The sequence below is a fragment of the Emys orbicularis genome, chromosome 2, assembly GCF_028017835.1.
Source record: "Emys orbicularis isolate rEmyOrb1 chromosome 2, rEmyOrb1.hap1, whole genome shotgun sequence".
In the NCBI taxonomy this organism is placed as follows: domain Eukaryota; kingdom Metazoa; phylum Chordata; order Testudines; family Emydidae; genus Emys; species Emys orbicularis.
This window is the reverse complement of record NC_088684.1, coordinates 90,108,823-90,136,816: the sequence shown is the minus strand read 5'-3', so window position 1 is coordinate 90,136,816 and position 27,994 is coordinate 90,108,823. Positions and strand designations below refer to the sequence as shown.

At 39.5% G+C, this 27,994-nt stretch overlaps 1 protein-coding gene across 1 annotated transcript; it reads left to right on the top strand.

Annotated features, from left to right (window-relative positions):
* The first annotated feature begins 1,745 nt into the window (after nt 1–1,745).
* APCDD1 (APC down-regulated 1) lies at nt 1,746–21,585 on the top strand. The gene is made up of 4 exons (XM_065399830.1): nt 1,746–1,924; nt 5,427–5,958; nt 19,120–19,441; nt 21,134–21,585. Exons 1-4 carry the CDS (start codon nt 1,845–1,847, stop codon nt 21,583–21,585), a joined length of 1,386 nt encoding a protein of 461 aa, XP_065255902.1. The 5' UTR covers nt 1,746–1,844.
* The last annotated feature ends 6,409 nt before the right edge of the window (nt 21,586–27,994 follow it).

Below are 27,994 nucleotides of genomic sequence, written 5' to 3'. Positions count from 1 at the left end.
CTGCTGCAAAACTTCCCCCTGTTTTTAGAAAAGCATACAAGGAGATAAATGGTGCTCAAAGGGGGTCTTGTGTCCTACCCATGTCCATACTCTTTCAAGCCTCTGACAGCATCCAGGAACAGGAACAAGCACATTTGGGTTATATCCAGGAAGGACAGATATGTAAAGGCAGTGGCATGGTTGTTCACCAGGCCATTTACTGATGTGTCAAAGGCTGGGATGGAGAGCCAAAAGGGAACAATGTATGACAAATGTTGTATCTGATCTTAAGGTGATATAAAGAGGGAAGTATGATCCCACATCCAGGTACTTATGTACGATAACACGTACAAAGATGCAGAAAGGTGCAAGCACTGAGACACTTATTCAGGGTGTGGGAGGCTGTGCTCATTAAATATTGCACTGCCTCACCCCATAATACACACATTACAAGATACATCTAAGTGGGCAAGATAAGGGTCCAGTAGGTGGCTTTTATTCCCACCACATATCTTAGAGGCCACAAAACATCCTAGTAGTGTGACTATATTTATACCACACTGTTATATTATTGTATGTGTGTGTTTCCCACATCTATTCCTCGCTCTCTGGAGCTTCCATTGTGTTCCTGTGCTCATTAGATGAGATGATTGGAGCAGTGAGATTTGTAAGTTGTCCATATGCAGAACCAATAGATGAGACTGTGCTTTGACCCAGTATGGGAAAGTTAAGGTATAAAATGCTAACAGCCCAATGCTGAGCAATGTCTAATTTATTATAAATTCAATAGAGAAATTGCAAGTGATGCTGAATTATTAATTACATATTTCCTATCTTCACATAGTTGTTTTCAACTGTGGTTCATCTGCATAGCTGTTAAACCAGTAATGGGTAGTCATTTTAATAAAACAGTGGCTGTCTTCTAATCAGTAATTTAAGATTTGTATTTGTTCACTTGTTAATCCTAGATGTGCTTTTCTCTTGATCCATATTTTCCTACACCTTATATAGCATGCAGCCTAAAGGAGTGCAAGAAGCATTCTTTCTTACACTACATATTCATTTTGTTTGATTAATTTTGTGTAGAAAGATTGCTGGTGAGTTTCCTATGTATGCATTACTAGAAACCAAAATTACTGAGAGCTAGAGATAAAATTAGCTTTTGAAATTCCTTTTTCCCTAAAAATAAAAATAGCAGAATCCGCCTTTAATTGACCACCTCAATCATCACAGAGGCTTCCTGTGTACAGAGGCTGTGCTTTGAATATCTGTTTTCCTTTGACTTTAAAAGGTGGCCTTTATTTGCAAGTTTATTATAGAAGCATTCAAATTAGAGGTGGGCCCAAGCCACAAAGATCACATCCGGATCTGGATCCGGCTTTCCCACAGTTACAGAGGTGTTTGGGTCCAGGTTTTGGGGTTGTTACAGACAGACTTAAGAACCAGTTGTGAAGTTCAACTCCAGATCCACACTTCAGAGGTATTTGAATCCAGAGTTTTGGTTCTGATCCTGTTCTCATTTCACAACATTAGAGAAATCTAGTCAGAGGATTTGTAATTTGTTGGCAGAAAGACATTTCCCAATAAAATATATTTTTTCTTTTCTTTTCTTTTTTTCACATGGAACAAGTAATCTAATCAATTCTTTCCCTAAGCACATAATATTGCCACGCGAGTGATGTGTTAGACACACTGTAAAGCAGGTTGAGTATCCGTCATCGTTGCCAGAATCCCCTGGTAACTTACACTTTTATTTCCCAGGGCTGGGAGAGGGTTCTGCCCTTCTTCATCCAGACAGCAGATCTCACCCTCGATCTTTAGAGAAGAGTGCATGGAGGTCTTTTAAGGAATCACAGTGTCATCACATGCTGAAACATCTTCACAATGGAGCCCGAATCACTGTGCAAATGCCTCCCACCATTGAAGGGCATTGGGTCTCTACTGGGTAAGGATAACAAAAAAAGACACTTGAGTGACCTGGGGGGGAAATATCTACAAATGTTTTTAAAGCATTTTTCATAGATACTTAGAATGACAGATATTTTAGTTGTACAACAGAATAGCATGCTGTAAAGCTACCTTGTTATGCACCACTTTGCAGTCTGCATTTTTAAACAGTAAGGAATGCAATATTTTTTTAAACTTTTTTTGATTTAGAAAACAAAATATTGTTAAAACCTGCTTATATGAATATTGCACTGTATTATAAGACTTCTAATGAATGGATCCTTGTTTTTAAGAGCTTTTGCATGAACAAATTTCATTAGCAAATTAAATTAAGAAACTTTATTTCATCAGCCCAAGCATGTGCTTATCTGTACATCATGACATTCAGTCAGAGTGAGATTTCATTTCCAGTGTCTCAGCTGTAATATTCATCAACCTATTTTAAATGATTTTCTTAGGCTGTTTTGAGAGTTTTAAGATGTTTATGAGGCCCGATCCTGTAATCCTTACTCAGACAAAGCTACAACAGAACTCAATGAAAGTGGTTCCTGAGTAAGGACTGCTGGATTTGGCCTGTAATTATTCCTGAAAACTCCTATAGATTTCAGTGGGAGTTCTGCATGTGGAGCAATTGCAGGATAAAGATAGAATCTTTTCTGACTATCCTAAGCAGATAAGCCACAAAGGGTTCAAACAGACAAGCTGCAAACTTTGCTTCTATTACTATTGTAACTTTCTCAGTTACTGTACCTTATATTCACTGTTTTATAACAAACCCAAAGCTACAGCAAGTTCACAGTAGCTAATACACTTTCTTAATGGAAAAGTTATGTGACCTTTAGTCTAATAAATAAGTCAGTAAATTATTTTGTTAATGAAACCCTTTTTTGGATGGGATTTAATGCTCTCCTGTGAAATGTGTAGCAAGAGTTCCTTAATAGTTTTTTGCCTACACTTTCTTATTAGTAGAGTGGAACCACTTAAATCACTGATCAAAGAATACATTTTCCACACACATGTATAGATATACACCAAAAAAGTGAGGTCCTCATCAGGGATAGCTCAGTGGTTTGAGCATTGGCCTGCTAAACCCAGGGTTGTAAGTTCAATCCTTGAGGGGGCTATTTAGGGATCTGGGGCAAAAATCTGTCTGGGGATTGGTCCTGCTTTGAGCAAGGGGTTGGAGTAGATGTCCTCCTGAGGTCCCTTCCAATCCTATGATTCTACGTTGGAATCTATGAAGAACAAAGCCCATTAAAGTCAATGGGAGTTTTTCCGTTTATTTCAGTAGACTTTAGACTAGGCCCTGTAACCCTAAAACTATTATCTTATAATAAGGGGAGCAACCCCTCTATTTAGGTTACCTAGCACTTTTCAGGGGTCTTGTGAAAAAAGGCAGTATGTGATCATGTAACAGAAACCTGTATCATAACACGTACGCACAAGGGCGACAAATCGAGGTTTGCACGGGCAACCTAAATTCTGGTACTTACTAATTTTCAGCTGCTTGACTTTGAAACCTAAACAACATTCTTCTAATGTAGTTTTTTCTCTATATGGTCATAACAATATGTCTGTGTAAAGAATAAGTTCTCAACACACTAAATGAAAAATAAATTGAAAATTGACCTGAAAAGTATAACCTTCTGAGCTTATAATTCTTATTAAATTTACTATTTTTGAAAAGTATTTATTTTAAGCAGCCTGGATGACACCCAAGGGAGAGATTTTTCAAAGGCACAAAGGAGAGTTTGACTTTCAATGTGAGCTGGGAGCCTAGCCCCCTTTGTGCCTTTTGAAAATCTTCCCCAAGATTAACAACCTAGCCCCTCACCTCTAGGTCATGCATTCAGGTGGCCAAAAAGCATTACCATCTGATGGCTGTTCATATATAAATGTACACTAAGTGTTTAGGAAGTTTGAACAGCTGCTACCAATACTGTACCTGTTCTGTGATCAGTTAAGATGCTTCATATTTCAGTGCTCTTGTCCTTTCTCTAAATTCACTATTTTTTTTAAAAGGAAATATTTATTAATTTTGCAGCCACTTCCTATGAGGAAGAACTGCTTTTCATGACACTCCTGAGACAAAACCGAAAATATAAACAAGATTAAACATTCAAACCAGTATGGTTCAAATTAAGCTTCATATTTAAAAATCATGTAACCCGAGAGAGAAAATATAGTTGATAAAATGACAGATTGGGGGTAAATTTTTCCTAGGAGCAACTATACACAAAACTACACTTTTTTTTCCCTTCCAAAGCATTGTTAGCTAAAGAAAGAACATAAGAGCTTATTATTCCAATTGTGCAAGTGATAAGAGGAGGAAGAGGAAGGGCTGCCCAGAGATTAACGTAGGAACCTGGGACTTGGGAAAACCCAAGTTCAGTTCCCTCCTCAGTCAGACTTTCTTTGTTACTTTGGGCAATTCATTTAATTGCCTCTGTGCCTGAGTTCTTCATCTGTAAAATGAAGGGGATAGTCCTTCCTTACCTCATGGGTAGGGCCCTACCAAATTCACAGTCCATTTTGTTCAATTTCACGGTCATAGGATTTTTAAAATAATACATTTCATGATTTCAGCTATTTAAATCTGCAATTTCACGGTGTTGTAATTGTAGGGGTCCTAACCCAAAAAGGAGTTTGGAGGGGTGGGGGTCAGAAGGTTATTGTAGGGAGTGTTGCAGTACTGCTACCCTTACTTCTGCGCTGCTGCTGACAGCAATGCTGCCTTCAGAGCTGGAGAGCAGCGGCTGCTGGCTGGGAGCCCAGTTCTAATGGCAGAGCCGCTGCCAGCAGCAGCACAGAAGTAAGGATGGCATGGTATGGTATTTCCACCCTTACTTCTGCTCTGCTACCTGCAGAGTTGGGCCATCATTCAGCAGCTGATACTCTCTGGCCACCCAGCTCTTAAGGCAGCAGCGCAGAAATAAGGGTGGCATGGTATGGTATGGCAGGGCGCTGTCTTCAGAGCTGGGTATCTGGTCAACACTCCCTGGCCACCGAGCTCTGAAGGCAGCACAGAAATAAGGGTGGCAATACTGCAACCCCTGTAAAATAGCCTTGTGACCCTCTGCAACTCCCTTTTGGGTCAGGACCCCCAATGTGAGAAACTCTGGTCTTCCCCATGAAATTTGTATAGTATAGAGTAAAAGCACACAAGACCAGATTTCAAGGGGGAAGACCAGATTTCATGGTTCATGACACGTTTCTCATGGCCATGAATTTGGTAGGGTCCTACTCATGGGGGCATTGTGAGGATAAATACATTAAAGACTGTGAGGAGCTCAGATACTACAGTCATGGTGGCTATGTAGGTACCACAGGTAGTTGAGTGGTATAAAAAGATAATGCATTTGAGAGGTTTCTACCGTACTAATGCAGTGCTAATATACTAGTGCACACTATAAGAATTTGACCATCTTATTAATTGTAGCATGATAGTGTGGTATATCTCTCTAAAATTTTGTTTTATATCATTTTCAATCCTCCTACAGCTGTGAAGTTAGATCAGGCCCAGAGTTTATCACAAGATCCTATAGATTCTACAACAACAACACATTCAAGGCCTACCAGTTTTATTACGGTGGTAACCGCTGCACAAACCCTACCTACACCTTAGTTATCCGTGGCAAAATTCGTCTTCGTCAAGCATCCTGGATCATCCGAGGGGGAACTGAAGCCGATTACCAGTTACATAACATTCAGATCATCTGCCACAGTGAAGCAGTAGCTGAAAAACTAAGTGAGTTGGTGAACCGTACATGTCCTGGATTTGTACCAGACAACAATCCCTGGGAGCAGGATGTGAGCTACAATTTGTGGAGAGAAGAGAATGGCTGTGAATGCACCAGAGCTCTTAATTTTGCCATGCATGAACTTCAACTGATCCGAGTAGAGAAGCAGTATCTACATCATAATTTAGATCACCTAGTGGAGGAGCTATTTCTCGGAGACATCCATACTGATGCTACTCAGAGGATGTACTATCGGCCTTCTAGTTACCAGCCTCCTCTTCAAAATGCGAAGGTACATTCACTTTATTTTTTGACAAAAGAAGCAAACCAAATTTGGAATCTTTTCTGAATTAACAGTTTTATTATAACCTAAACCCCCCCTGTTATTCTAGAGTCAGAGATGGATTGCAGGGTTACAGACAATGCAGTTCAATCAATTTTAAGTGATAATTCATGGGAGTAATATCCCATTTGTGGATTATGAAATTGCATTAAGTGCATTATAAGTTTGGGTCAATAGGAGGATGGGCTGCTTCAGCAGGAAGAGAGCGCCACTCTGCGTTAGAACCGATTACCAGAATGGGGAGATGAGAACTACTATAGAAATGGACAAAGACTGATATAAGTATCACTGACAACAGAGAACGACATTACTACACGGGGGGCAAGCTAATTCAGAGTATTCTCAAGGTACCCAAAAGTGCAGACAGATGCAAGTACTGGGTAATAAAAAAAACTGTAGTTTAGTGGATAGAGCAGTGAGTCAGGAGATCTGGGTTTATTCTCTGTTCTGTCACTGGACCGAAGTCACCTCACCTCTGCCTCTCCTCCGTACTGTGTCTACATTGTCTGTTTGGACTGAAAGCTCTTCAGGGTAGGAAATGTCTCCCACTATGAGCCTGTACAGTGCCTAACCCAATGGGGTCCCAATCTTAGTTGGAGCCAGTAAGAGTAACTGTAACAAAACAATTAATAGGACCTAGACAACGCCTGAAAAATGAAGAGTCTGTAGATACTTTTAGTTTTGTGCATCTTGTTCCGATTCTTGTGACTTTTTTTATGGGAAATTTGGGCATTGAGACAATAAACTTTCATTATGATCGTTAGTAGGAAAAAAACATGTATATTAGCATTAGCCATCATAAAAGGCTGCTGGGTTTTGATGTGTATCTACCCATGAAGTCTTCTGTACCAGCAGGCTGTTAACCTGGCTCTGGGCTGCAGTGTTTTTTGAATGTAGGAAGAATGGTAACAGAAGATGCGTTTTTTAAAGACCACACAAACATACCATTGAAAGGTTATAACCCTTCTTCTTTGAACTCCTTTCCTTTTCTAATTGCTGGTCCACAGGGACCCAGCTGAAAATGAGTTTAAATGCTAAATTGAGTTTAAAACCACTAGTCAGAGACTCCTCTGGAAACTGGACACCTTAAATAAATAGAAACATTAAATCAACTTGTTTTTTTAAGCTTTCTACAGTCATGCAGCAAGACTGGGGAGGTGAGGAAATAGCCATTGAACAGAATCAGGTGTGTTGTGTGGAATCTTTCATATATGGCTTGTTTCATTTCCCCCCCCTTTTTTTTTTTAATATATAAAGACTTGTCTACAATTAGTTTTTAAGAAGATTCACTGTCTGAATTAAAATTATAATTAGGCCACCATGAAGATGATAGCTCCACCCAACTCGTAAATTTACATACCCTAAAAGTTGGATGTGATAGCCACCACATTCGTTACTTGTGCAGTTGAAGCAAATGGTAATTAAAAGCAAATGGCTGCTGGATCAGTTAGAAATGCTAAAGCCGCATGATCAGACTTTAAACAAATAGAGTTGGGCCTTTTCCAAATTCCTGCAGTGATTTAGCCAAAGGATGGTAAATCAAAGGGGCTGTCCAAAAACCAGACAGCTTTAAGCCAAGCTACTAATCTAAGTAAATTCACAAATGCCCATATCTTAACTCAAGTGTACATATGAAATTGGGGAGCTTTAAAAAAATATTTAATTTGTAATCTCTTAAGGCCTTACAAATTCTCTTATCTAAGAACATATCCTACACAAATTCTTCCTTTAAAATATTGTACATACAGTAAGAATTTCAGTGATGGGTCAATATGCTGACAGAGCTGAAGATAATAAATTCAGATCTGACTCTGAAAGTTGCTGAGCATCTTCAGCTTTTGTTGAAGTCATTCGGAGTTCAGAAAGGTGCCCTGCACCTTGCAAATTCAGCCTTTTAAATATTAGCTGAGAACTGAGAGAGACAGAGAAGGTTGGAGCGACCTTAGTGGTGTAATGGTAGCAATATGTTGTGCTGTGTCATATGGAAGATCTAAGGTAAAGAGTGACTTCAGGGATTCTTTCTCATTAGCCATAGAAATTACATGGTTTGCAGAGGTGATGTGAGATATAAGGCTCCTAATGGTCTGAGAAATCAAGAACAGGTGTGGAGCTCAACCTGCTCTTAGTGAAAGAATAAGAGCTCTATTTAGAAAAGATGCATATGTCCTAAAAATGGAGGTAATATGCATGGAAATCATACTGGCACCCAGCTTGCACATATAATTTGCACTAAAATATTGTTTACTGAATACATTGAATCCAGGTGCCTCTCTCTTTATTCTGTCAGACTACAAAGATCAGAGTGAGGATTATGTTAACAGGTTATTCCACTGACATCGTGGTAGCTATTAGAGTGTTAGGACGAAATTGTTTGTAAGGTCATCAGAACCGAAAAATGTGTTTGAATACCCTTATTTACCACCTTTTTTGTGTGATCAAATATTTGATGAGACATTCAATTTTAATGAGAAACATTCCCATTCAAAACCATATACTAAGTGTCTTCTCTTGCAAATTTTTTTTGGGGGGGAGGGGGGTGATTTTCAGAAGTGCTTAACACTTGCAAGTACCATTGACTGTGGGTGGAGTTCTGGGTACTCAGAGATCGGGAAAATCAGGTTTTAATTGAGCATCCAAAACCAGAGGTGTCCAAAATTAGTGGACACATTTTGAAAATTTGGTCCTTAATCTCTGAGTTTCTTCATCTGTAAAATGAAAGCACTACTTATTTGCCTAATACCCAGGATAATTTCAAGGATAAATTAATAAACTTCTATAAAGTGTGTTAAATACCTCCGATAGAAGGTGATATGTGTAAAATATTACCTCAGCCAAGAAATATAATTGTCTGAGGACAGTATTTTTTTGATTGGCCAAACCATAAATACTGCTACTAAAACATGCAAAAGTCTATTCTAGAGGCGGTGGGAAATGGAGGGGTTTCATATCTTTGTATTTACATAAGACAGTTGCTTAAAGAAATAGGGTGGGGGAAAGGAAAAAGCAGAAGAAAACTATTTTTTAAAAACCCAGTGACTTCAAGACAATTATGAATAATAGGATGTATGGGATTATCTTTAGAAATATATTAACCAATCATTTAGCTGAGGCTTATTTTCATATTCCAAATCTACTGGGTATAATGTAACAAAGGATGTGCTACTTTTAAAAGTTCTTCTTACTTTTAAAGTAACACGCTATACTTTCACTTCATAGAAAAGCCAATGTTAAAGAATGGCTAAGGTGAAATGACTTTTGCTCTTGTATAAATCTTGAAGATTTAAAAAATGTGCTTTATTTTGTCTTTGTGGATTTAATTATTAGTTCTATTGTACAATTGTAAAAGCATAACTAACATTTTAAGGCAGCTTTATTCTTGCAGTTCTTCATGCACAGAGTCTTCAAGTTCAAGTTCAATCACTTGCATCACTTTTTCCAGGACCTTGTTTGTTGCTTCTGCTTCCCAAAATATATATGGTTTATTGCTTCCGAAAATATATATGATTTGTCACTATAAATTAGCATCAATGTAGCTGGATAGATGACAGATGCAGGCATGTTCCTCTGAGGAAAAAGCTGTTTGGGTCTCGTTTCATCTTTTGCTGTGGATGGTGGGATTTAAATTCAGGAAGAACAACAATTTAAGACTTTCATACTTTATTTTGATTTTATGTGGGGTTATGAAATTCAGTTGAAATCATTTATATCAGACAATGGTGCAATTATAGTGCCTTCAGCTTCCTTCCCTGCCTTTCTGCTCCTGGGAGCATTTGACACATACAATGCCCTAAAATTTGTGGTACTCATATGTGGACAAATTTCACTGCTTCCCACCCTTCTGCCTGCTCTGAATTCCCCAAAAAACCTGGCAATGTTGCAGCAGGATTAGATTTTTTTTTTTTTTTTTCCCCAACAGTACGAAACATTTTTCATTTGTTTCATGACTTTTAATTAAAAGTTTTAAATCTTCTGTTGTCCTTATGAGTAAGTTCATTCCATTTGGTAGACTGAGCTACAACTGCATCAATCATACTTCTCAATGACCAGCAATCAGCCTTCTATGTTGGCCACCTTGGCCACATATGAGGTCATGACAACCGTACAAGTTACCACTTTTGTGGTGGAGTTCATTAAAGAGTTGTCTTGGTCTGGAATTATCTTTGAGGGTGGAGGAGTGGAGTGAGAAATTGTACTGAGTATCCATGAAAGTGACAAGGTGGGTGAGGTAAGCTTTCTCTCACCCACAGAAGTTGGTCCAATAAAAGATATTACCTCACCCACCTTGTCTCACTAAAATATCCTGGGACTGACATAGCTACAACAACATGGCATAGCCTTGAAAGTGTCCTTTATGTGGCCTGAGCTACTTGGCAACATGAGATGAAGTCCAGCTTTTTGCATTTATTTTAAGACATTTTTAGCCTCCCTCTGAATTTAATGGCTCCAAAGGATTTTTTTTTAGGTTATTTTTGTTTCCATCTTGGGACTTTTTAGTTGCTAGATCTAGGATCTGCCACCTAGATTCTCAGGTGATGAGTTGCTTAGAAGTGTTTATAGTAATAGTTGTGACCTGACATGCCCTTTTCTGCTGTTAGCCAGCTCTGCCTCGGCAGACTAGGTTTGTGGATTTTTGCTGGATTATTGGTAAGAGTATATTTTATTTTTCTCTTCACTCCTACCTTGCCCCCCCACCACCAATGGCAATATTTTTATCCAGCTGATTTCAGTTACTTGATTCACAACTCTGACATTTCTAACTAAATAACTGCCTGTTGTTGAGTTTTCTGAGACACTAGCTAAACAGGACCCACTTCTTGGGTCACAGCCTCAGCTGCTGTGAATCAGTGTTGCTCCATTGACTAATGGAGTGATAATTTACATCTGCAAAAGATCTGGCCTTTTTGAAGCAACCTTTTGCATGAAAGGTGCTGGAGTAGATAAGGGAGTGGATGGCAGTAGGATCAGGACACGTTAGGAATCATTTTTGTTTCTATATAATTTTATGAAGCCCAGTATTTTTATAAAAAAAATCTAAAGTAAGTGACTTCACAGTGCATGAAGTATGTGAGTTATTCTAATTGAGCAAGATAGTGGTGACAGCAGCATAGGAAGAGAGCTGGTAAGCTGGCTCAAACCACAATGGTAGAGTAGGGGGAACTTAAACCAGAAGCATTAAGTATATCCCTAGTGAGCTGAGCTTAAATAAAAAGTGAAAGTTCAAAGCATTGGGGGCCCCAAGTGAGCCATTACAGAAAGAAGCAATCGCTCTGCCAAGAGTTTCTGGGTTGGGTTTTTGTTTTTCATTGGTGTCACTGGAAAGGAGAGAGTAGGATAAGGAAGAGTTCAAAGGCAGGCAAGCAGGAGAAGACAGGATATTTGCGTATGGTGTGTGTGTGTGTGTGTGTGTGTTTTTTTTTTTTGTTTTTTTTTTTGAGGCAGAGTATATGCTTGTGAATATCTTACTGGCCTTATCATTTAAAAAGGGTATGTTCACCATTCGGTGGCTCCAGAGAAAGAGGGCAGGGGAGTTGCATGCAGCTTTAGCATGTGTGAAGGGAGGAATTACTTCCCAACCCCTTTTCAAGTTAATGGAAATGGACTGTCTTTGCACTAGGCTCCTGCTTTTATTTAAAATCCCTCCTTTACCTGTAAAGGGTTAAGAAGCTCAAATAACCTGGTTGGCACATGACCAAAAGGACCAATAAGGGGAGAAGATACTTTCAAATCTGTGGGGGAAGGTTTTTGTTTTGTGCTCTCTGTGTGTGTTCTGTCCGGGACAGCAAGGAACCAGGACAGGGAAAATACATCTCCTAAAGCCAGACCTGAACTAAACATCTAAGATTACAAATTGTAAGTAATAGCAAGGAAATGTGTTACATTATCTTTTGTTTTAACTTGTGAATTTTCCCTAGCTGAGAGGGAGGTTTATTCCTTTTTTTTTTTTTTTGGTAACTTTAAAGTTTTTGCCTAGAGATGAATCCTCTGTTTTGAATCTGATTACCCTGTAAAATTACCTTCCATCCTGATTTTGCAGAGGTGCTTCTTTTACTTTTTCTTTATAATAAAGTTCTGCTTTTAAGAACCTGATTGGTTTTTAGTGTCCTAAAAACCCAAGGGGCTGGTCTGTGCTCACCTTGTTTGCTCTCAAGCCTCCCCAGGAAAGGGGGTGAAAGGGTTTGCGGGGATATTTTGGGGAAACAGGAACTCCAAGTGGTCCTTTTCCTAAATCTTTGTCTAACTCACTTGATGGTGGCAGCAATACCGTTCCAAGGACAAGGAAGAATTTGTGCCTTGGGGAAGTTTTTAACCTAAGCTGGTAGAGATGAGCTTAGGGGGTCTTTCATGCGGGTCCCCACATCTGTACCCTAGAGTTCAGAGTGGAGAGGAAACCCTGACAGGAGTAGTATAAATTTATAAGGGATTGACAAGCTCTAAAGAAGTGCTACTCAGAAAACTAGTGTTCATAGCTGTGGTCCCCCTGCCTCAGAATTCTCAGGGTATGTCTACACTGCAATTAGACACCTGTGGCTGGCCTGTGCCAGGTGACTCAGGGTCCTAGAGCCTGGGTTCCAACCTGAGCCCAAACATCCACACCGCAATTAAACAGCCCCCTAGCCTGGGCCCTGCCAGCCTGAATCAGCTGGCACAGGCCAGCTGTAGGTTTTTAATTGCAGCGTAGACATACTATCAGTCTTACCTCTCCTTAGCTCAAGTCAGCCCTAAACAGCTGGAGTCACATACTTACTCCTGATTCAGACTCTCCTGTAATAAAGGGCTAGATTCATGATGGGACTTGGAGAGCTACATGACACACCATTATCCGCACCACACATACTTCTGTCCTCTTAATGTGCCCCCTCCTGAAAGGTGTAAACTCCTATTAACTGCATGAGTAAAGCAGGTCAGGAAATGGTAAACGTATTCTGTCCAAATATTCAAAAGGAACAAAAAAAGATTTTGTTTTTCCTGAATTTTCATGGAAATGTTTTAATTTTTCAGTGAAAAACCAAACACTGAGAATGTTTGTTTGTTTTTTCACTTAAATTTTTTTCAGAAGAAGCAACCATTTTCCCCAAAAAACTTTGAAAAAGGAATGTTTATTTTAAAAAAAAATTGAAGTGTTTAGTTCCATCCCCCCTATGCTATCTCACGATTAGGCTCATTTTGATCAACACAATAGAGAGCGCATTGGTTGATCACCTAAAAACTACATTTTTTATGGCACCCCCATCACCATTGTCTGACATGTAGTTCTCAGGATCAAGTCATTGTTCTTGGCTGGTCACTAGACACTACTGTAATAAACATCATCAGTAATAACGTGCTTACCATCTGCACAATGTATCTCATTGATTTAAAAAGTAGGGCTGTTGGATTCCACTTGAATTCCAGCTGCCTCTCTCCTTTAAAGAAATGTAATGCTGCTTTTCTGAAAAGGGCTTAAAGGGCTTTTAATTTTGCAAAGTAGGAGTGAAGTATGAAGGTGTTCAGTTCAGACCAGGCAAATACCCTCCAAGGAGATAACATTAGGCTTTGTTTTTGACACATTTTACCATCACTCAGGTGTGCAGAAAACAGCCATCTCCCTGATGGAGGGTCTATAACCCTGGCGTAACCATCATGACCAGCTCCGAGAACAACAAGCCCCGGCAGCTAAAGGATTTGTAAGAAAAATAAAATGTATTGAAGGATTGTATTTCTGAATTCCCAATCACAAGGGGACTTGAAAAAGTCTAAAGAACCCCACTCCTACTGCTGTTTTAATGGGGCTTCCCCCAGGTGAAGACAAGGGCTCCCTGACCCGATCACCCTTTCAGTGGAAGCAACAGCAGAGAATAATGAAAAGTGGTGGTGGTGATCTTCAAATCACTGGGATCCTCTTTTGTCCCTGATCTAGGGTGACCAGATGTCCCGATTTTATAGGGACAGTCCTAATTTTTGGGTCTTTTTCTTATATAGGCTCCTATTACCCCCCCCACCCCCACCCCCACCCCCACCCCATCCTGATTTTTCACATTTGCTGTCTGGTCATCCTACCCTGAACTCCTGAACAGAGCTGTCAGCTAGGGAACCAGCCTTAGTCTACATGGCCTCACTGGCTGAGTTTACAGTCAAACTCAGAAGAGTCACCAGGAACGGAGAAGATTTGGGCAACCATGGAGTCAGCATTATGCAGCTATTAGCAAAAGAAAAGCCCCTATAGCTCCATAGCTTGGGACGCTTGTAGAGTTTTCATTTGGCAGCAGCTACTGTAGAGGCTGTTTCTTCTAGATAGGTCCCATTGTTCGAAATACTTGTTCACACATAGCTCTTGCTTTACAAAAAAGTAAGGTTCTATCCATCTTATCCGCAGTTCATTTTAAAGCACTTTAGCTTATTTTATGCTCAAGTGAGTTTTTTATTAGAAATAATTTTAGTTGTGCTTGGAGAATAGCAGCAGTCAAATGCTTTTTGCCTCTGTTTAAGGTTTTCTTTAAATGTCTGTGTTTAGAAACTAGATCCTATTGCCCTTGCTAAAGACATATGGAAAGGGAATGATTTTACAAGGCCTTAAGCAGTGTGATTTAAAGCCAAAAGTAGCTGGCCTAGAAAAGAAAGGTCTCACGCATGAAAGCAACATTGAAAAAGAAAAAGCCACCCTCAAAAATAAATATTACTTCCTAATTAGATCCATTCACTTTATAACAAAAACTAAATGTCTTTCTTCCATTAATTGGACAAAAGCTACATTTTCAGGGATTTTGGAGCAATGTATAAGCATACACTTGCTATTAAAATGTTCATAGCTCTCTTAAAACAATTTTCAGTCAAAGCTATAATGAAGCTGAAAGGGGTTTATAGGGGATTGGAAGGAATAGTCTGGATCACAAAGGAGCACTGGCTTCAGCAGAGCTCCTACTAGAAGGCAGCCAGCATAAGTAAAAAGAAAGATTAGAAACTTTATATTATAGCCCTGCTCATGAACAAACCCTAAAACAAAATCTGATGAAACTTTTGTTTCCTCCTCCCTCTGTTCTACCATAAAAAACTTACCAGGTCTTATCTGCAGGCTTGCTTGGGATTTATGAAACTCATCTGTCATCTTCAAGTAAATCAAAGTTTTCTGCTGAAGATTTATGGTTCAGAATTGCTCATGGGCTAATATTTTTTTTAAATAAATGAATATCAAGTGAATCAGTGCTTGTGAAAGGTGTTGGACTGACAACTTAGAAACTCACTGCACATCTCAAGTAGCTGCACTGCAGTTTACTCCATTCTCCCTTGCCAATATGCCTCGGCCATGAATGGGGAAGAGTGCAGTTCAGTCTTCATCTCCCTTCAATCCTGAGTTCCTCTGCTGAAACTACTAGCAAGGTTGTCAAATGAGAGGTAGAGAGCTGCTCTCTGCCCTTCCATTTCTTTTAACTTAGACTGGCTCACAAAGCCAGTTAACTTCCAGTCTTTCTTAGATAGGCCTTCCTTGCCCCTATTACCATAGTATCTGAGCACTGCACAGTCTTCAATGTATTTACTCTCACTAAATCAGTGCTTGGCAGAGAATGCACATTTTGTAGATAGGGAAACAGAGGAGTCTGGTTGGTTTTTTTGTTTTGGCTCAAAGTCACACAGGCAGCCTGTGGCACAGCCAGGAATTGACCTCGGGTCTCCTGAGTCCTAGGCTAGCTACCGAACCATTGGACCAACAAACTCCAGATGGAACCCTCAAGCCTCAGAAAATGCCACACTTTCACAATCCTCATATATTATCGGTGCTTTTTTAATGTTCATGTAAGCTAAATATTCAGGACCAAGTTCTGTTCTCAGTTACAGTCATGCAAATCTCTATTCGCTCCACTGGATCAGTGAAATTACTCAGTGGCATTTTTCTGTATTTATATGGGCATATTCCATGAAAGGGGAGAAAGGCACAAGACTGTGTGTTCTGTACCTTTCCTTCTAACTACAGAAGTTTTTTTCAATCTCGTGTAAAGTACCTACCACAGCATTCTGTACTTCAGCAGCCCTTTATAGAAATACTGCCATCAGATCCAAAGATGATCTATGTAAACAAACAGAATGCAGCAAATACACAACAGGTGCTAGAGCAGAAAATTTTGCTTTTATCTAACAGCGCTCTAGTTATTCTGCATAATTTAATTATTTATAGACATAATTCATGTTAACTAAAAGAATGTTTCCTAATACTTCAATAAACTGTGGTTCAAAGTTTGCTTAGCAAAGCAGAAACAGTTTCTCTTGCAGCTGAGTAATCTGCAGTTTGAAAGCAAACTAAACTGCCCTCTCTTGCCAAAAAAAAACCCCAAACCCTAAAACTTTGCGAAGTCACAAACAATTAGTGCTAGAAACTACATAAAAGTCTTTATAGTTTTCATTTCCAATGTTAGAGGACTGGGAGCCTTGGAACTTGAAGTCTGACATCAAGAGAAGGTTCATTCTGCATGTTAGTTTAGTTACTGCACACCCAACAAACTGCATCCCATACCAAAATGCACCTGATGTGTAATGGTTTGGTCATTGTGTCAACACTTCTCCATTAGAAAGAGAACTGAGACTCCCCCTCCCCCCACATAAACACACACACACTCATTTTACTTTCTGTAGAATGCTTCCAACAGCATATTTATAATGGTAAACCACACCCAGCTCTAGCCCCCCTTCATGTCAAGTAAAAGGGCCAGAGAAGTGCAAAAAAAGCTCTCAAACCATGGGAGCTGGCTTAAGGGGTGGGGTGGGAATTCTCCATGAGGAAGACACCCTTAAGGTCATAGCACAATGGAGATTCTGGGGATAGCTGCAACTGGAGCAGCTTCCATAACTTACACTGGCCCCCAAGGCTGTCTAAATTACACTGGGAGTCATGGAGCGGAGCAGGCCAGGATTGGGAGGGCACCAATGGCTTAAGGTCACCTTAGCCCTCCCCCTACATCCTGGGCTGAGTTCTGTGCTGCTCCTGGTGGGGCCACAGCTCAGAATCACAACCCACATGTCCATACAGGGCTGAATCTTGCTGAGTGCCCTCATCTTCAGTGGAAGTCAATGGAGGTGCTTCACACCTTGCAAAGTCAGGCCCATTTAGACCGTGAAACTGTGCCAGATAAACAAGCCAAAGTGTGTTCCAAGTGAAATCAATTGTATACCGCTCACGGATTTTAATGGCACTAAAACATAGCCAATACTGAACTAGATTCTTGTATTATAAAAATGATAACATGTCAGATAGTCTTGGCCCAGAATGTAGGAGTTAAAATATCCATTAGAAATGCTTTCTTGATTTTTTTTTATTACAATGAAGACACATAGTTTCAGTGTAAACATGTCAACCCAAAGACTGCAGCATTGTCTAGTGTACGAGAACCAGAAAGCGACACTAGGCCGTAAGGGAGACAAGGTGGGTGAGGTAATATCTTTTATTGGACCAACGTCTGAAGAAGAGCTCTGTGTTAGCTCAAAAGCCTGTCTCTCTTACCAGTAGAAGGTGGTCCAATAATAGATATCACCTCACCCACCTTGTCTCTCTAATAGTGTGGGACCAACACAACAACAACGCTGCATAGTAGGCCATAAGATCATAAGAATGGCCATATTGGGACAGACCAATGGTCCATCTAGGAGTATCCTGTCCTCTGACAGTGGCCAGTGCCAGATGCTTCAGAGTGAATGAACAGAATTTGATTTCCAATTTTTAAAGGATACCTTTTTGCCTCTTTTATTCTGCTGTTTAGCTCTGGTAGCAGTTTTTGGGTCCTCTTACAGTGTTTTGTATTGGGGGTATCTATATAATTTGAGCTTCTATTGTGGTGTTTTTAAATAGTTTCCAGGCAGCTTGCAGGCATTTCATTTTTGTCGCTCTACCTTTTAATTTCATGTAACTAGTGTCCTCATTTTTGTGTAGTTCCCCTTTTTGTACTTAAATGCTACTGTGGTGTGTTTCTTTGGTATTTTTCCCCCTAAAAGAATGTTAAATTTAATTACATTATGATTGCTCTTACCAAATGGTTCAGCTATATTCAGCTCTTGGACCAGATCCTGTGCTCTGCTTAGGACTAAATCAATAATTGCTTCTCCCCTTGAGTGTTCCAGGACTACCTGCTCCAAGAAACAGTCATTAATGGAGTCTCAACATTTTCTCTCTACATCCCATCCTGAAGTGACATGTACCCAGTCAACACGGGGATAGTTGAAATCCCCCATTATTATTGTGTTTTCCGTTTCACCATCACAATCACCATCCTAGTCACATGGTTGGTAGCATATTTCTGCAGCTATACTCTTACTATTCAAGCATGGAACTTCTATCCATAGAGACTGATTGTCCAAAATGAGTGAAAAGCAAGAAGTAAATCAATTGTGAAAAATACATTCTCTCAGTTTAATCATCGATGGTGTTTTATTAGTAGCACACAGGAGAAATTTGATGTTCTGTTTTTAAGTTTAGGGCCAAACTTTGCTTACACACACCTGTGCAACTCCATTTAAGTGAGTGGAGTTGCGTGCATGTCATTGAGAGGAAAATTAACAGAGTCCCTTCACACAGACACCACTGGAAATGAAATATTTTTGCGTTGATATTTTACACTAAAGTCTAATATCTTCAAAAGTTTAAATAGCAGGATATTAATTTTCCAGACTGCTAGCCAAATTAAAGTTAGGAGGATGTATGTACATATCCACAGCATCCAAAGTGAATCATTAAAAATAGGTAATTTAATATAAAGTCAGAGCTGAACAAATGTGTTCTTTTTAATGAAATTAAGAGCAGGTTTTTAAGGCACCTACTTATCTGAGTTAGCCATTCTGCCAGCATTATAGATTCAAAGTTTTTTTTTTCCCTTCCAAATGAAGGAAACAATAAATACTTGAAGTAAAATATTTGTTCAAAGTAAACCCAGGAGAAGAAATTAATATCTTAACCCTCTCACTGCTGCACAATATATTATGTGCACCATATTCCAGGTATATCACTCTGACGTACAGAATCTGCAGTAAAATGAGGCAAACACTTGAAATCCTTAGATGTGAGGTTGATTTCACCTCAGCATGACACACACATCATGGTCTTCATTGAGGAGAATTCATTGTCTAACAGGGTTTTTCTCCACTTTGTTTCAGAATCACGATCATACCTGTATAGCATGTAGAATCATTTACCGGTCAGATGAGCACCATCCTCCAATCTTACCTCCAAAGGCCGATTTGACTATTGGATTGCATGGAGAATGGGTGAGCCAGCGCTGTGAGGTGCGTCCTGAAGTCCTCTTTCTCACCAGGCACTTCATCTTCCACGATAACAACAACACCTGGGAAGGTCACTATTATCACTACTCTGACCCCATCTGTAAGCACCCCACCTTTACCATCTATGCCAAGGGGCGCTACAGCAGGGGAGTGCACTCTTCCAAAGTGATGGGAGGAACAGAGTTTGTGTTCAAAGGTACGACCGCTACATGGTGCAGTTTTGTTCCATTACTGAGTAAGAAGATAGGTTGTTCATAGCTGGGTGAAAGTTGCCAGTGATAATGATTCAAAACTTGTATAGTGTCAAGAACTTCCCGAACTGATATGCAAACTATGCAGAGGGGTCACATCTCTCACACACACACTGAAATGCAGCAACTTCTGAGGCAAAATGTAGTAACTTTTAAATGCACAGCAAAACTACAAAACAGCTTCAGTCACTAAGTGAAGAATATCTAATTGAAACTACAGGAGCATATGGGCAGAATTCAGTTATCCAACTGGTCAGATAAATGTGGTGAAAGCACTCTCCTCTTATAAAGAATACTGTAGAAGCTTTCACCGCAAGAGGTCAGTAGCTTTAGCATCTTAAGACAAAAGACATTCCCGCCCCCCTTGGCATCCCTCTGGGAAATTGGTTCAGCATTGACAATGTCACCTATGGAATCATCACCAAGCACTGACTATACCTGTCCTGCTTAGCTTGAGATCTGGCAAGATTCACAGCCCCATGTGGTCTAACTTGAAATGACATTTGAGAAGCCTCATAATGCCCTTTTAGACTCTCCTATGTCTCCAATTTAGGAAAGAGCCTGACTGGAGGAACTAACAGATTGGAACAGAATTTCCAAAGGAGCCTAAGGGTTGCTCCAGTCTGTCAGAGGCTCTGCTCACAATAGCAACACAGAGCCATGGTTGGTTACCTGGAAGTAATTACTTGGGGTGAAAACTTCAGTAAGGCCAGCATTTCACCCATGCTGCTTATTTATAATGTATTGTTCAACCTGCTGCTGAACATATGAGAATCCAGCGCTAGAAAAGCAAGAGGATGAACTGTTAGTTTTCTTTTGTGTAACACCTGGGAAATAATATGGATCGTGAGACCACTGAAACACATACACGGTTATAAAATATCAACGTGAAAATTCTGAGAAATCTTGCTTTAAAAAAAATCTTGAATCACATATACGTTGCTAATGTCCTGCTGCAGAATTTACATTTCTGGAGGGTTGTGAAGGGTTTTGTTTTATTTTTGGTAAAGTTTGTCAATGCTAATCCACTGAAAACCTCAATTCTCTTTTTATGTAACATACTGGGCCAAATTCATCCCTAGTGCAAATTCCATTTAAGTTCCCCTAACCCCATTCCGACCCCAGCTTTTCTTCAGGTCTGTTGCAATTGAGCTGATGAAAATCAACACTTACGTGACAAACTCCATTGAAATCTGGTCAGTATAGTTAGAATTGAAGAAAGTTGTAAGACTTATGTTTGAAATTATAAACTGCGGTTATTTTTTAAGACATGGGATAGGGTCTCTCTCTATAATTCAGACCTAAAGATGTAATGCATATGATGGTATGGATAGTCTATGAGAGAAGGTGAAACTGTTACATTTTCTGAGCTTTGAGATTTGTATTTGGAATTTGTTAGCTCATTATCTTTGTGGACTATCTTAAAAATTCTCATTTTGCCCGTGGAACTAATATTAATTAAAATCTGAGTAAAGTTTTATTATATCCTCCTTCCTCTATCTTTATATCTAAACCAACCAACCGAGGAGAATCAAGCCCTTTGTTGCAACTCTGAATTCAGGGCTAATAATAAGACTGTCACCTTCACTTTTGCTTTGTCCCTCAGAGATATTTAGCTTTCTCTTCTTCCTTTACAGTAAATCACATGAAAGTCACCCCCATGGATATAGCTACAGCCTCTCTACTGAATGTCTTTAATGGGAATGAGTGTGGAGCAGAGGGATCGTGGCAAGTTGGAGTACAACAGGATGTTACTCACACCAATGGCTGTGTTGCTTTGGGGATTCGCCTACCACACACAGAGTATGAAATCTTCAAAATGGAGCAGGATGCCAGAAGTAGCTACTTACTGTATAACGGCCAGAGGCCTAGTGATGGGTCCAGTCCAGACAGACCAGAGAAGAGAGCCACTTCTTATCAGATGCCATTAGTTCAGTGTGCTTCATCAGCACCAAGACCTGAAGAGTCACCAGAGGAGAACAAAATAGGCCGCTATAGCAGCAGGGCACCAGAAAAGGACTCCAGTGTATTTGTCCTTACCCTGATGCTGTTTATTTGTCCTATGTCACATTGGAACATTCTCAGTTGAAAGGAAAAAACTATTTTTCATGACTACAAAACCAGGATTCCATATGACTGAGAGTTTTTCTTTTCAGAAAGAAAAGGACATTTATTTTCTTGATGCACTGGAATGCCTGAGAACTGTTGTTCTTTTCCTTATTTTTTTCCCCTCCTTGAATCATGAACGGCACTCGTTTGATGTTTTTGCTTTGAACTTCGTCCAGTCTGATCCCTGGCCTGACATGACTGCACAACCGTAATTGCACTTTACGACTGCAGACATACTTGGCTTTTTAACTACTAGGGTAAACCTAAAGATCCTGCTTCAGTTGGCTCTGCCATTTTGCTGTTGTGGTTCATTTCCCCCCTAGCACTCAGTTTCTCATCAGAATTTAACTGTCAGGAATCACTCTGTATAGTATTGTGTTAATACTGTGATAATGGCTTTTGTCTTATTCTTTAGGACTCTGCTGTAGATATGTACATATAAAGAAACCCCACAAGGATCTATCTAAATACAATCTTACAGGTTTTACACAAAAGAAAAAAAATATACAAACTATCCTCCTGTCAGAAGGTAAATGGAAAATTATCTCTAATTAAGTAACATTCAAAGTAATTTAAGCTATTTTTACATATAATTGTTTAACTTGTAAAAACAACCAAAGGTTTAGTGGGATGTAAGTATTTTTCTCATTCAGTTACATTAGGTATGCAATTGCTTCAGGCCTCCCGTTGTATCTACTAACTAGTTACAATAACCCCCCACCCCCTCCCTTTAAAATCAGATAGAGAAAACATTTTTTCATCAGGTATGCACAGTATATGTAAGTTGCAGAAGTATTAGTGGATTGCTCCATGTTGTTGTACTCACTACCCCTTATACCCTCTCTATGCAATGTTCCTGCCTTGAATTTCATTTTATTAGGGGTGGACAAAATAATGAAGGGGCTGGGTCCATAACAGAAATCATTTAAAAACAAAAAACAAAAAACAAAACAAAAAAAACCCTCTGCTAAAGAAGATTAAGAATTGTAAAGTGGCAGTAGGTAGGAAGTAAAGAAGGGATTCTAGCAGCACACACATCATCCATGGGCCAAATCATGTCTTCCTCCTTTCAACTTAGAGAGCAGAGAAACAGCAGAAAATTTGAAAAGATGGAGCAAATTTCACCAGCGGGAATGGGGTTTCACAAATACAGAGCACTCCCACCCTTCCTTTCAGTACACAAGCCCCTACACAGGGTCACATTGAGTTTCAGGCTCAATGTTTGCTTGTCTTCAGTATTACATGGCTGAGATAGGAACAAATCTTCAAAATTAGGAGTAAAATATGCAGTCTCTATTCTCTACAAGATGTATGCAGTTATGTCACATATGCAAATGTGTTAGCTGAGAATTGCACAAGTTATTGATCCTTTAATTTCATCAAACTCATTTAAGTTGGATAGCACAACGTACACCTATGGCACAATACAAATATATTTCAATCTATAGTTTGTGTGACATGGCTCCATAGCCTGTCAGCCTAAGGTGTTAAGACTCAGCAATGGAGGACCTGTGAATGGAGTAATTTATATCATATAGGTTCAAATGTTTTTAAGAAGTGAAAGGATAAAGCAGGGGGATTTTCCGCAACCGTGCAACTTGACACTGGAGTTCTGTAGCAACATTGTTACATTCCAGCCCAGAAGAAGTTATTGCACCCGAAATAAAAAACCCAGAATATAACCAGCAAGTGAAAGAAGCTGTTGTGCAAATCATTTTTAAAAACTAACTTCTCTCAAAGCACAAAAGGGAACAAAGGAAAAAAAGTGATCAGAAGTAAGACTCCTTGTGTGTTTCACTACAGTTTACACATTGTGCCTGCTGTTGTAGGTCAGAACATGACAGGAGTCCATATTTTGAGATGTAACGTCATCCTTGCCAATGTTGGAGTGTATTAGCTTAAAGCCCAGGATTTTAAAAAAATATAATTTTATTTTTGTAAAGTTATAGAAAATATTTTTCTTCCCAATTTAGTGTTCCAGATTAAACTGCCAGGGAACTTTTGAGCACTTGTTAAAATACTGATTGAAATAAAAGACTCAGTGAAGAACTAAGAATTCCTCAGTATCTTATCTGTAATGCCTGTGTTTTGTCTCCTTTCTACCGGTAAAGAATAAAAAGTCTCTTGGTAAATTACACCCAAGCTAGACTGAAACCCTTTATCTAATAACTTAGCTGCAGAAAAACTGATTTTATTATCTAGTAAATAGTATTTTTGCTTCAGATCACCTCAGCTGAGGTTAGAAAGAGCTCTGATGAACACAGGTATCATTATTTAAGTTTCAAACTAAAACTCTTTGGATTCTTTTGATAAAATGGACTGAAATATCTGCTGGAAGCACACAACAAGGAATGATACTGTTGGCCTCAGAGGACTGTACAGTCATCCAGTCAGAACAGCTGTGTCAGTACAAAGGGTGTGTGGTTTCAATAGAAACAAAATATTTTCATAAATGAGCTCTATTTATGAGCTCAAATTATTTTGGCAAATTAAAAAGTAGAAAAATTCATTTTGGATCAAACAAAATGTGTTGTTTAAATTTTGACAACTTTTAAATGTTTTTAATTTATTTTTTATAAAGTTAAAACAAGTTTTGAAATGAAAAGTCCTTTCAAACAAAAAAAAATGAAATGTTTTACAAACACTGAAACAAAACATTTAGCTTTTTTCAGAATTTTTTTCCGGTTGAAACAAGTGAGCAAAATCAAGACCAATTTCTGAAACGTTGTGGTGTCACTGAATCTGCATCTCCTCCACCCCCCAAAAATAAATTAGTGTGGAAAAAACTTTGCCCAACTCTAGTTAAGTCTTTGCAATTTAAAAGAAATTCTACTGAAAAATGAGAGCGAAAACTGCACAGGAGAATATTTTCTTCATTAAATAAATTAAAGGCTTTCATCTTGAAGGGTTTGCTAAGTAATGGCAGCACAAATTTACACTTTGAGATGCTCTATATAAGCAAACTGAATGGAATTCAATAGATTTGTCTAAGAGGTATGGCATCAGGCCATATATATCACAGGTTAGACAAATTCCAGAAAGAGAATAAAATGGATATATTAAATGTCTCTAGACATTTCACTTATTTCTCAAAATCCTAAACATATTCCCAAATAGATTTTTTTTCCCCTCTCAGCCACAAGCACTAGTATTTTGGAGACTATAGGAGGCAAGCAATAAAACAGTAAATTTGCATTAGTTTCATTTGATTAACTGCATAGTAATATATATTACTAGAGTCAGTCATATCTTCCAGTAAGTAAATGTGTTAATAAGCCACCATGAAACTCCACATACCAACTATTTTGCTTCAAAAATCAAATACAGACCCCAAAGTTTTATCACATGTATTGCGACTTTAAAGTTATCTTAAAGATTTAATCAATTGATCTTGTAATGTCTCCATACCAGTATCTTTAAGCAGTTCATTAGGTAATTTAGAACTCACTGAAAGAAATTAAGCTCTCACAAAGAAAATAGTGGATAGGCATAAGAAAATATTGCCATCTAGTGGTAACATCTTGCCTTATGTTAATTCTCTAATGAAGTCCTACCACCACACACTACACCAGTGGTCCCCTAACTTTTCCTCTCATGTCCCCCCCCCCCCCTTACCAGTAATAGAATGTGTCTGCGGGCCCCACCCCCTGGCCAGGAGCAGAGTTGCAGACGGGCTGGGGGCTGTGGCTGGAAATTGGGTGCCAGTGGCCAAGAGCAGGGGCCAGCAGCCGAGCTGCAGTCAGGAGCAGGGACCACAGCCTGGGCCGGGAGCGGAACAAGGGCCACAGATGCAGCTGGGGGTAGGGCCGAAGCAGAGCTGGAGCCAAAGTAAAGCTGGATGGTGCTCCCTCCCTGCCCCCTCGTGGAGTCTGGCCAGGCCCGACCGTGAGCCCCCCCCGACGTTCCTCCACGTTACACAGAGAAACACCAGAGCTCATTGCTTAATATGAAGAGAATAACAAATATTTATTTTTAAAAATAATTAAATAGGTGCTAATATCTAGCTATAGATTTAAAGATGATCCATGAATTATGTGAAAAGCTCGTGTATCCTTAATTCGGAGCCTTTGTGTGCGTGTATTATGATACAGCCTTTAATTATACAATCACATACTATTTTTTCCCCCACAGGACCCCTGCTTCATTCAGTGCACATGATGGAGCATGCTCTGGGGATGAATCAGGATTTTATAGTGAAGGAGATGGTCTGTAGGACCCTGATTCATTTCTTGCAGAAGCTAAAAGATGTGTAGTGAATGAGGCTGGGGACTTTAAGAAGGGAAAGGATGGTCTTGTGGTTAAGGCAGTTGAATTCTGCCCTGGAGAACTGGGTTCTATCCCTGCCTCTACCACAGAGTTCCTATGTGAAGCTAGGCAGGTCACTTAAATCAAACTTCTATAAAATACCTAAAAGGAATCCCTTCTCCAGCTCCCTCTCCAAAGTAGTGAAACACTTAAATTGTCTGCATAGACTGTCAGCTTATCAGCCATTTCTATGGGTTTTTAAAAGTCATGAAATGGATAACTTCAGTGTTATCTTGTCAAATGCTGCACATGAATTATACATCAATATTTCATTTTAAAAGGTATATGTACACACACATGCGCCATGGCATAATATAAAGGTTTTATCAGCATAAATTAGGAATGATCACTTTACTCATGAATGCTGAAGCCACAAGCTATGCGAGTGATCCCAAATGAGTACCAATCAATACCACAATACACCAAGCCAATGCCTGTATTTTTACATCAGACCATCATATATTCTGCATATACCATGTTACAGAAAAACTATTTTACAATTACTTAAGAAAAAAATTATTAGGACCATTTGGTTGTCTCATTCTGCCTATAAAACCAGGTGCCTTAATTGCCATGAATCCAAACACATATGGCTCAGAGGGAGCTACAAATATCATCTGATTAGGTTTTCTGTACCTAAACTACCTTGACTTTAAGGTCTGCTCTCTCAGCATCTTACATAGGTAAAAGCAGATGCTGTGTCCCACATTGGAATGCTAGGAATCTTCCTTTTCCAGAGGCCTACAGCTCCTGTTTCTATCCCTGCAGGATCATACTGGACCTGAAACCTTTCCACAACTGAAGAGAATCTTAGGGAGGAGATATTTCAGGAAAGACAATTCCACTTTTGGTGAGAAAGGAGGAACCATTTCTCTGGCAGGTTGCTCCAAAAAAAAATTAGTGACCTTGAAGCTGCTCAGAAGTTTGAAATGTCAGCAGCTCTGGGGGGAAGATGGACAGAGGAAAATTGAAGCAGTCAGATGTGTGTGGTAAAATTCAGAACAGTGCGGTACTCACAGCTCCTCTATTTATCACATGGCTCCACAATCACAGCCACATTTGTGGTATGTAAACATACATGTACAAACAGTACATGTATTGTATGCCCAGACATACAAAGAGTATATGAGACCGCTTTATAGCTATAAAATCATTTAGAGAAGAAAGGTTGATCCTATGGTCAAGGCACTGGCTGGGACCCAGACACACTATTCTATTCCTGGCTCTGCCACAAATTATTGTGTGGCCTAGCAGAAGTCAGTCTCTCAGTGCTTTTGTTTCCCTATCTTTGTCACAAGGATACCACCCCTTCGCTCACCTTATAGGGGTGTGAAGAGTATAAATTCACTAATATTTGTGAAGCACTGAGATGGAGCAGTCAGGGGGAGGGGAGCAAGTGGGACTGTACCTAGGTTGATATTTCCTGGCGTTGCAACATTTCTTCCCTATGGCAGTGGATGGTTCCAGCTTAACTGCATGGAAACGACTATGTTCCAAGTTGTGAAAAGACATTTGAGAGAGGGCCAGCCTTTCATTCTGGTGCCTTTGATATAAAACAATTAGGGAAATTTTAACAAGTACATTGACGCTCTTTTCCAATGTAATTCCAGGTTAAATGAACCTGGTTTCCTTAGAGTTCCACAGGTTGAAGAGAAAAATCATTTTAATCAGGAAAATAATCTTTAAGTGAAGCTGGAGCACTGGGAGAAGGGCATAAGGGCCACAGTTTATGGTACAGCAGAAAGGGTTGAGAATTTGGAGGCAGTGCCAAGGGGTCGAATGTCAGACCAAAAGCCTGAGGTTAGGCAGCTATAGTCATGCGAGTTGGGTGACCGTACGTCCTAGTTTTCTGGGATTCTTTTTATTTACAGGGCCTGTCCGTGACTGGATTTGCTAAACCCAGTTATTCCCAGCTTTGTTTAGTCCCCTCCCCCCAACAGGAGATACAGACTCTTGCTGAACTGAACCACAGGAGTGCAACAGATCAACACCTCAGCCAAGTACATACACCAGCTCTAATGGAAAGGGACAGGAGAGACATTTCTGGCACCTATCCATATATTGAGGGATGAGGCAACCAAATT

Coding starts and splice junctions, on each gene's coding strand:
- APCDD1 (XM_065399830.1), top strand. CDS start 1,845: ATGCTGAAACATCTTCACAATGGAGCCCGAATCACTGTGCAAATGCCT. Junction 5,959..19,119: donor CTCCTCTTCAAAATGCGAAG/GTACATTCACTT, acceptor ACTTTGTTTCAG/AATCACGATCATACCTGTAT. Junction 19,442..21,133: donor AACAGAGTTTGTGTTCAAAG/GTACGACCGCTA, acceptor CTTCCTTTACAG/TAAATCACATGAAAGTCACC.